At 36.0% G+C, this 10,506-nt stretch overlaps 1 protein-coding gene across 2 annotated transcripts; it reads left to right on the top strand.

Annotated features, from left to right (window-relative positions):
- The first annotated feature begins 524 nt into the window (after positions 1–524).
- LOC128678696 (uncharacterized protein) lies at positions 525–10,232 on the top strand. Of its 2 annotated transcripts, none has more exons than XM_053760427.1 (9): positions 525–944; positions 1,320–1,523; positions 2,208–2,328; positions 2,807–3,013; positions 3,645–3,795; positions 4,331–4,494; positions 4,798–4,976; positions 5,752–5,918; positions 7,970–10,232. In XM_053760427.1, the coding sequence occupies exons 1-9, from the start codon at positions 844–846 to the stop codon at positions 8,164–8,166; spliced, it is 1,491 nt and encodes a 496-aa protein (XP_053616402.1). In that variant the 5' UTR covers positions 525–843; the 3' UTR covers positions 8,167–10,232. The 2 variants fall into 2 exon arrangements, with proteins under 2 accessions (XP_053616402.1, XP_053616401.1); XM_053760426.2 differs by lacking the exon at positions 7,970–10,232 and adding an exon at positions 7,304–7,928.
- The last annotated feature ends 274 nt before the right edge of the window (positions 10,233–10,506 follow it).

The following is a 10,506-nucleotide window of genomic DNA, read 5'->3' as shown; positions in this document are numbered from 1 at the left end:
AATTTAGATACTACTTACTTATTACTTATGACCAACGAAATCGCTAAGCGTAAATATGTCAACTTGGATCATATGGGTGTGTCACTTATAGATTGGATCAGAAACACCATTTGATTCATAAAAGTGACCGTTATCGTCTCTCTGAATTCAGAATAAGCAGTTCGCATAAAACGTAGGGTAGGGGGGACGGAAGATGGGTCTACTAAGCTGTAGACCAAAGACATAATAACTGATAAATTATCTCTGGAGTAGAAATTCCAAAGGCCGAAAAGGTTGGAGTGCATTATAGGAGGCTTTTATCCTATGGAGGATGTGATAAGCTATAAAAAGAAGAAGAAAGAAGATTTTTTCCGGCTGAAAAGAAGCTCTTGAGGGTGAAATATCATATTTTTCATTTTATTCATTAGTATAAAAACAAAAACCTCATTCTACTACAGTCGAATAAAAAAGTATAGGTCAGCTGTCTGTGAATTTCATAGACAAAAACTTTAAAAAATTAAAAACTTATTGGCATTGACACTTTCGACTTTGACAGATAAATTGACAAGTAAACTAAAACAGCTGGTTGGTACACAAAAGATAAAAATCTAAAAATATTACATAAAATCTGTAATAAAATTAGTGAGAACATAACTTCAGTGTTCTTTTCAACATTTCCCAGAAACAAGACTATTAGTACTTCTACAGTTCTAAGTTGTAAGAGTTAGGTTATGTTATTGTGAGTCATTGTGATTGTAGTGAATGATTTGAAAATTTCGACGCAGTACCTTGAAGTTTTCTGCCTTATATGGGTTGAGGAAGTTTTATCGTGTTACCTGGATCAGTTAGAATTTGTAGTTAAAAATGAGTGATCGCGAAGGTGCTAGCAGTTCAGGGTCGCCAGGCCCAGACAAAGGGGAGAAACCTACGAGAACTCCACCTCAATCAATGCCTGCTGGATCAGGGTTAGTAGGTGAAAACATTACGATTATTATATTACCCTCAACTTTTCTCAACTGGTAAACAATAAACTTTATACCTAATCAGAAATATCTACATCTTTGTCTGTATTTTGACAATGGCATACTAAACTAGTTTTGAAATGAGTCACAGATTGAGGTATTGCTCAAAATACTTAATATGATCATGATTACATCTTTTCCTGTTGTGTCCTGCAACAGCACCTGTTGTCACATTTAGACTTCGAGAATTTTTAGGATGATTGAAATTAAAGTGAGATACCCAATTTTCATTGAGTAGATTTTACCTTTTTGGGTAACAATCACACACATCCAAACAATGCATTTATAATATTAGTAAGTATTCAATATATTTTTCAGCCCAAGTGGAGGCAGTTACTATGCAAGTGAGCCGATTCAATTCAGAGTGCGAGGTTCAACCATTACCGAAGCTTCTCCCCCGAAGTTCGTCACTCTGGAGGACATCATGAAAGCTGCGCACGGTATGCAGAACATGGCGCTGGCTCATGAGATTGCCGTCGACCAGGACTTCAAGTTGGAGCCGTTTGAGCCACCAGACAACAGGTACAATAAACATATTAATCACACCTGTAACACTTGCTAGCTAGTGGTTGCTTGCTGGCTAGTGGTTTGATCTTTTTCAACGGTCACTGGATATCATACCGGATACCGGTTCAAATATACCTGATATCTGATTAGCTGCAAAACTGCTGCTTCAAGAAATAAATACATGGCCGAATGGGATGACTACCACCTGGGTTCTAGGTCTTGTGCTAGTGAGGAAAAAAAATTTAATTAGTAAAATGCCAGTTGGCATAGCACAATCAAAAATGTTATGTATTAATAGCAAATAATTTTAATAATGAACATTCTATCATAAATCTGTCATAACAGAACTCAATTGACTTCATAACACTGTTTTGGTATTTTGTGAGCCTCCTTTCACAAAAAGATTAACCATTCCAATTAGATTAATAACTATATAGTTTATAATTAGTTAGTATACAATTACTTCAACTCTGCTCATCAGTATAAAAAATAAACCTTAAATTTTTTGAAGATTCCACTGTGTTACAACCCTACTTTGGAAAACCATTCTTGTCCATGAGCTGCCTTGGCCATTACCGGGCCATCAAATTTAGTCGCCTCTTACAACATCCACAGAAAGATATGTAGTGATCCTATTTGAGAACAGAAACGTAAGCCACACACATTGGCTATATATCGAATGTATTGTATTTTTTTCAGCTACCAAAAACTGGTAAAAGAAACCATGCACAAAGCCTACTTCGACATATTGAGAGAGCAGCTCAACTCAGACCCACCAGAGTACAAGCAAGCTCTAGTACTACTTGAAGATGTTAAACAGGTAGTGATGAAACGAATGAATGAATATTTATTTGCTTTTGAAGAGATACACGTAATAGTAGATGGTTAACAGAATATTGATCACCTGTTCAGCCATTGTCATAGCATGCAAATAGTTTTACAACAATATATATAAAATTACATAATTAATGATCATTAGTTGTGATTGAAGCTGAAATATTCTTGAATTGTGTAGAAATTATGTTCATTGAACCAGTCAATCATTAGTTAGTTTTTTAAATAATCTTTTTTGAGATTGGATAATCCATGGATAAAGATATCTAGTGGATGGTTTTTTGATCTGAATAGTAATTAAGTAGCGATTAACAGAAATATATGTATAATAAAAAATCGACCATAGGTACCTTTACCTGTGGAATGTCACAAATCACGGAAATGAATTCTTTAAACTTCATTTTTATTTTGTATTTTTTACATAAAATATGTCTGCTTTGAATCCAAACCAATTAATTCCCCAGGGTCTATTCTCCATCCTGCTCCCACGCCACACGCGCATCAAAGAGATGATTGAGGAAGTTCTCGATACAGACTTCATAAAGCAGCAAGCCGAGAACAACAGTCTGGACTTCCACAAGTATGCGAACTTCGTCGTCGACCTGATGGCGAAGCTGGCTGCCCCCGCGAGGGACGAGATGATACAGCACATCAGCTCGTTGACTGACACGGTGAGATTAAGGCATTAGCACCATCATCACATTTTTATCAATTTCTTTCGTTTCCTACCGAAAAAAATATATCTTGACAAATTATGTCACATTAGATAAATCGCGGGGCACGGTAGTGCTACCACGAAGTCGAGCGAGAAACGAACAAAATTATTAATTGTATTAATAAAGAAATATCAGTAAGGAACCTTACTTTGTCTTTACCTGGATATCATTACTTTTTACAGAGAAAAAAACAGCCTCATCTCAATAGACTTGGCTAGTAAAAAATACAGGATGTTTTTTATGTGATAATTTTATTAAAAAGTATCATAGTATTCCATTATGCAGTTGACTAAACCGAAGCCAGTGGCATGGAATGAAACACAAAATTACTTACTTGGCACTGTTAATGGAGTGGTTTGCCATTGCCTTCTCCATGTTATACACACAAGTTGATAATCAACCAGAGTGCAGGTTTCCTCGCGATGTTTTCCTTTACCGGAAGCAAGTACTGGACGATGAAAACTAATACACGAATCGGTTGGTATACAAGAGTTGGTATACAAACGCATGTTGCACGAGTAGGATACGAACCTGCGACCTATCGGTTAACCGTTACACCACCACCGCTTAAGTTGTGACATTACAGGTGGACATATTCCGTGCAATCCTGGAGACGCTGGAGGTGCTGAAGCTGGACCTGGCGAACACGCTGATCGCCATGATCCGGCCGCACGTGCAGCAGGAGAGCGTGCAGTACGAGCGCGGCAAGTTCCAGGAGATGCTGCAGCTCGCGGAAGGTGGGCTTCGGGGTTTTTATGGGGCGTCTATACACCAATATAGACGACAATTTGATCCCACTTTCTTTCCTGATTCTTCTTTGATGAACGCAAAAAGGGCAGGCCTAACTGTGGAAAATTGCCCTCGAGGGAAGTAAGAAGTAAGTTGATCAACAATTCCCCCTGAACACCTCTGCTCCACACACCACCACACCAGTATGAGGGGGAAAAGGGATCAATTCAAATATCATCAATTTTTGCTTTACTTCTTTAGCCAAATATCACGCAACTTAAAAAAAAGTTCAAGCTTCTACAATACAATAATATATATTTTTAGTAAAGCATTACATATCACTCTGTGTGAGTTTGACGTCTCTGCATGTTTATCTGTGGCATCGTAGCGCCCAAACGTACGAACTGAAAATAAATACACAATCTTAATTATTATATTATCTATTTATTTATTATCAATAACTTTTGGTCAAAAAACTGGCAAACGCGACTCGTCTTAGCTATGGGTCAATTCAATTTTAACATTTTTTTTACCCACTTTCAGACGGGCTCCAACACACACGGGCCTGGTTACAGCGGCACATAGACAAGGCCGGTCTCAGCTTACCAGTCACCGACCAGAACATCATCAGAAACGTCACAGCACAAACACTAGCTAAGGCCTATCTGGAACTGCTCGAGTGGGACGACAAACATGGCTACCCTGAGGTAATTTTAAGAACATTTTTTACAAAAATGTAATTTTTGTCGTCAGAGATGTCTTCTTTCATTCAAAGGGCGACACAAAAAAACGTACCGGAGAGTTCTCTTCTTGTTTAATTATTTGTGGTTGACCAGGATCGTTATCCTGGTCAACCACAAATAATGCATTGTCATTCATTATTCATTACAAATCTGTATAACTTTTATGACAATTTTAAGCATATGTTTAATCTGCTTCAAAATTAATAGTTACCTTTTATCTTCATGTTTTTATTTACCAGACATTAAAAAAAAATCTTTTAATTCCAGACATTAACCCTAGATGCGCCGCGCTTCGCGGAACTGGGCATCCAAGTGTACCGCCTCGTGTGCGTGGCCTCGCTCATGCTGGTGAGCCCCAGCTGCGCCAGCGACGCCGCCGCCGCTCAGCACAAGCAGACGCTCAAGGACAAGATCGTCATCATCATGGACAACACTTCTAATGACACGTGAGTCACATCTACTTGCCACTTTAAAAAAAAACCACTGACCTTGACTTATGACCTTGACTTGAAATGCCCCCTGGCGGTTGTTGAATGAATGAATGACAAGATTTCCATGCATGAAATGAATGAATTAAAGTGAATATTTCCTCGAATGAAATCATAGAGTGAATGAGAAAATTTTCATAAATGAAATGAATGAATAATAAGCATTCTCTCTCAAGCTGTAGTTTGTATGCAACTAATGCCACACAATAATGGCGTTATTCGTAAAAGTCATGCCAGATACCTTCAGGCGCCTTGAACAGAACCTTGTGTGACATTCTATAAGAAAGGTTCGTTGGTGCAGAATAATATGTCCTACGGAGACTCAAAGTGAATGAAAGCGCGTCTATCAAATTCTAATAACGACTTTGTTATATACGACCGGCTGCCTGACTGACGTCAACCCTCTTCGGGAATGACATAGTTGCATACAAACTACAGCTTACATCGAGTATTCTGAATTCCGAGCACGTGTTTTGTCTCTATTTCAAGTTCAACTATATCCAGTTGGAGCGAGCTACTCTTTTTAAATTATTATATTTTTTTAAAATAATAAATATATTAGGACAAATCACACAGATTGAGCTAGCCCCAAAGTAACTTCGAGACTTCTTTCTACTAACTAACTCAGCGATACTGTATTTTATAACAAATACATATATAGATAAAGACCCGGGCCAATCAGAAAAAAACCATTTTAAACCGAGATCGTCAATGTATGAATGTATTTCTCTAGAGAACTGAAAGCCGTCCTGCCTTCCATAGCCGAGGAAGTGATCCTAGTGACGGACCAGCTTCTGGAAAACCTCAATCAAGACCCGCTCACAGCCGACACTAAGGAGCTTATCCGAACACAGATTATATCGCTAAGGGACCCCGAACATAGGGTGCGGCAGATTGTTCGTAAGTATATTTGGCTACTTTCCAGTTATATACAAGGTGTTTGGTCAATGGTATATAAAGCCGATATTATACCTATATTATACCGTATATTATACCTATCAACATTCTCAGAAAAATATTTCCTTGTGGAAAACATGTCACAATAGGGAGTAAAATTAAGATTTTAGATTATGGTAAAATTAGTGCAGTGCCAACCAAGTTTTTGAAACATTTTGAGGCATGGGTTAGAATTGTACTAGGAGACTAGAACTTAAATGGAGTTTTAAAGTGGCGGACGCTTTCGGGTGGCGTCAAGTAGGACAGCAATACACCATGTATTTCTGTCCTTTTCTATAATTGAGGATGCCACTAAAGAAAAATAAATATTGTTTCTTTTTTTATTTTTATATGAGAAAAAATATTACAAGATATTTTTTTTTTCGTCATCATACAACATATATGACCCTTGGGGTATACCTTGTCACGGCTTTATATAACATTCAACAAACACCTTGTATAATGCGTAGCTTGGTCAGATGACCTACCACGAAACATGCACGATACGTCCACATGCTGTCTCTTTTTCCCATACGCAACCTTAAATATTATAAAACTCTGCCGCGTCTTTCTGTCTGTCTGTTCGTGATAACCTCAGAAATGACTGCACGGATTTTTATGCTATTTTCACCATTAGATAGTGTGATTCCTAACGAAGGTTTATTTATTATATTTTTACCCAAACGAAGCCGGGTCGGGCGGCTAGTCGTGTATAAAAAAGAGAACGTGTGGACGCAGTGACGAGCTACGTGTTTTGTGTTCCATGGCAGTCCCCCAGATTTAAAAATTACGTGATTTACATTTTTTTTTGTTCTCGAAAGTATATTAGTAGTTAGTAATTATTTTTACTCCAATCGTGACGTCATAGCACATTACTTGAAACGATGATGGCCCAGTCATTAAGGCAGTCCGTCTATGATCAAAAGAACCCAGGTTCGATATCTGCTCGTGTCACATGAGTTTGTATACCAATCTGTATTTTGTATAATACGACAGTACGAGTAATTTTCATCGACCACTACTGGTTTCCGGTGAAGGAAAACATCGGAAGAAAACCTGCACACTGGTGGACAGTTTATATCAGTGTGTATGCGACTACGTGCCACTAGATGGCGGTAGGTAGTCGTAAAAGCCATGTCGGATGCTTTTAAGCGGCTGGAATTGACACTTGAACACAGTCGATATTATTAAATGAGCACATCACTATATATAAGCTACGTATATATATTGTTTTTGAAATTAAAAAAAAAAGATAATAAAGAGAAGTATTTTATACAAGGCGTTACTATCTAACAAAATCCTTATATATATAATGAAATGTAGCTTAATCTTTAGATTACTCTTTTTAGATATTGCCGTAGTGGCGCTACTGCGCCGTATTGGCCACTCGTGGACAGCCATAAGGAATACAACTATAAAAAGAAGAATTTGCAACTTGACTGGGTATAAAATAAAATGTATTTGGATCAGAATTATTAATTACGAGATTTACTATTTTTCAGGGTCATTATATTATATTAGAGATGCTTTTTGTATGCAAAATCCGTGACGTCACAATACATCACCGTCATACAAGCTACATATATTTTTTTTACATTAGAAAAAAGTATCTAATTTGACTAGTTGGAAAGTGGCCAATTGTTTAAACTAATTATATTCAAATCTTAAAGAACGGAAGAAATTCCACTACCGATAAGACGCCTATTATAATTTTTTCTAGTCGTCTTGTTCAAAATTGTACCTTGTTTTTGGTGCAATAAAGTGATTTTAGTTACTTCATTTTATGGATGGCAGTTGCGTTCGGGGCTGTGAAGCCGCGAAGCCCGGGGTCAACGTAAAAAAACAACCTAAAATTTTTATTCGACATTCGGCTATAATTTTACCGTCAACCCTCCTTGGTATCTATCAGCTGCCTAGTAGTAGCGTCGCACGACATCCACGAAAGGATATGGAGTGGTCATATTCTAGGGCGGAACCACACTCCACATGTTTTTACTTATTATTATTATTTGCAGGTCAACGCATCCTGGAATTTCTGAAAATCATACTAGTGTGCGCGGGGGGCTCCCGTCAGATCCCTGTGGGGCTCTCGGCCCTCGCCCGGGAGCTGACTTCCGTTTCCGGCACACTCCTGCGCTACGTCATGCACAATAAGGCTGTGTTCACCAGCTACTACATAGATATAGTCGCCGAAGAACTCTCTAGGAGTTAAGAGATGTATAGAGTTAGGTACTAATAATATTTACGCTATAGGGAAGTTTTTAAGGAGCATTTTGTGAATTTCAAAATGGGATTTGTATGAGATTGGGATTGAACAGTATACTATTAAAATATAAATATTTTTATATGTATTTCAATACGACTAACAAACAATTTCGTTGAAAAAAATATATATATAGCTATAGGGGTAACGATCGAGCTCCATGCACGTCTAGCTCTGATGTCTGAGAATTTTTATTTTCATTGGTACAACTTTTTTTATTGTTGTATGTGCATTTGGAATGATATCTTCGTAAAGATATTACAAGCAAACAAAAATACCCAAGTATCTACTAAGTATTACTAGTAGAGTACGGCTAATCCCTAATATACGCAATGTATGTACTGTCAATGAAATTGAACATTTAAACCTTCAAACTTCCCTATAGTACTCCTTTTTCACAAATTTACTACGCTACGATTAAAATTTAATACACCTAATAACAACCAATTTTTAAATGTCTGCATAAATATATTATAGATTATTAATGATATTTCTTATCATACTAATATTTACATAATACTTGTGTCAAGAATAAATATTTGAAAGTTATAAATTTTTACCAAGATTTTAATAGCATTGTATCTGCGTATATTTCTAACAGTAAGTACGTAATTTTTATAAATATTTGTCGAAACTTTTCACATTTAATATTAATCTCTGATTTATCGATGTAATACGATAGATTATTATACTTCTAAGTACATAACCATTCCGCCTTGTATCAAAATAATATTTAGTTAAAGATTCGAAATCAAGAGATTATTAAATGTCATAAAATGTTACTAAAATGTACTGGCAACACCGAAACAGAACGGAAGACCTTAAATCTCATGTCTACGGCCAGAATATTATTTTTAAATCGCATTTTTACTGACCGTGACTAATACTTTTGTAAAACATATAAGAAGTGCATTTATGCAACATTATTATTCGGTCGAGAACAATCGATGGTGTCAATAGCATTGTTTTTCGTTGATAAAAAACTATAACTATTGCCTCATTCTGAACCATCGAGGCACATGCAAAAAATGTCTCTTTCACAAAATGTACCCTAGTCGTAAAATGCCACTTTCGAACGTCTCTTACGCCGAATGTCTCTGGCAAAATGCCAAAGAATGCCTTAAAAAATAATTAACGAGAAGAAAGTTTAGATTTAAAAAATATATGTTTTTCTTTAAAAATCGAAATTTTATGTCCCCGTTGCGACATTTTATGAAAGAGACATTGTGTGAAAAATACATTAATAGAAGGGGACATTTTGCGCATGAACTGCTTTCGATAGTCTTTCTATCGGAGGTTAATTCAGTAAGGGGTTATACACTATGTGTTAGTATATAGTTTACAAATTCTCAAAAGAATTGGATTCCATATCCATTCACACTTCTATACTAATATATTTTAAATGTAAAACTGTGTTTGTCCTTCTTTCACGTTAAAACGGAATAATGTATTTAAAGTGATTTTTTGTATGGATCTCTAGTGATTTTTTGGAAGGGTGGAGTGACATAGGACATAGGTTACCTATAATAAATATACTATTTGGGTACCTTCTTGCCTCGGGCAACGCTATTTTTGAAAAATAATGACAAGAAATTTGTTTAAAAAATACAGTAAAACATGAAATTAAAATAATCGTACTAATATTATAAATACGAAAGTTTGTGAAGATGAATGATGTGTATGTTTTTAACTCTTTCATATAAACTCTACTAAACGAATTGTTATGAAATTTGATACACGGGTAGAATATATACCTACATAGAGTAGTATTTATCTCAAAATTCCACGGGAGCGAAGCCTCGGGGCGCAGCTAGTCATAGAATATGGCTGTGCAGACTACAGTTAATTTGACATATAAATACATGTTTTGAAACCGTACGCAAAATTGTCGAATGTATTTTAAAATCATATTATTATTGTATTTTTCTGAATGTGTTGAACAAAATTGTTTTTTGTTTTATGAAATGTAATCAGATGAACTTGTGCACTAAATAAAGTATCGCTTAAAATTATAATTAAGTTTGATTTATGTATCTTTCGCATCTTCTTCTCTTGTGTTACGGCTCCATCGCTATCGCTAGGCGATGATTCAGATATCCAAACTTTCATAACATATTTCGTTAGAAAGTCTTGAATATCTTATATTGTGATTATAGGCAAAGATCAAAAATTATTAATTTTTTTGGCATCACGTCGCAATTCAAGTACTACGTTTTAAAAAAATTACTTTAAAGAACCTATAAGGACTCTGTTTATTTTTGTGTTAAGGAACTCTTAAACAAGAATAAA

This window comes from Plodia interpunctella, chromosome 20 (genome assembly GCF_027563975.2).
Source record: "Plodia interpunctella isolate USDA-ARS_2022_Savannah chromosome 20, ilPloInte3.2, whole genome shotgun sequence".
NCBI classification, from domain to species: domain Eukaryota; kingdom Metazoa; phylum Arthropoda; class Insecta; order Lepidoptera; family Pyralidae; genus Plodia; species Plodia interpunctella.
The sequence above is the reverse complement of the archived record's forward strand: the minus strand, read 5'-3'. Positions and strand labels throughout refer to the sequence as shown.

What these genes read in the sequence shown, in the direction of transcription:
- LOC128678696 (XM_053760426.2), top strand. Translation starts at nt 844, where the DNA reads ATGAGTGATCGCGAAGGTGCTAGCAGTTCAGGGTCGCCAGGCCCAGAC. An exon ending in TCAATGCCTGCTGGATCAGG is followed by an intron (nt 945 to 1,319) that starts GTTAGTAGGTGA and finishes TATATTTTTCAG; the next exon opens with CCCAAGTGGAGGCAGTTACT. An exon ending in TCAGCTCGTTGACTGACACG is followed by an intron (nt 3,014 to 3,644) that starts GTGAGATTAAGG and finishes GTGACATTACAG; the next exon opens with GTGGACATATTCCGTGCAAT.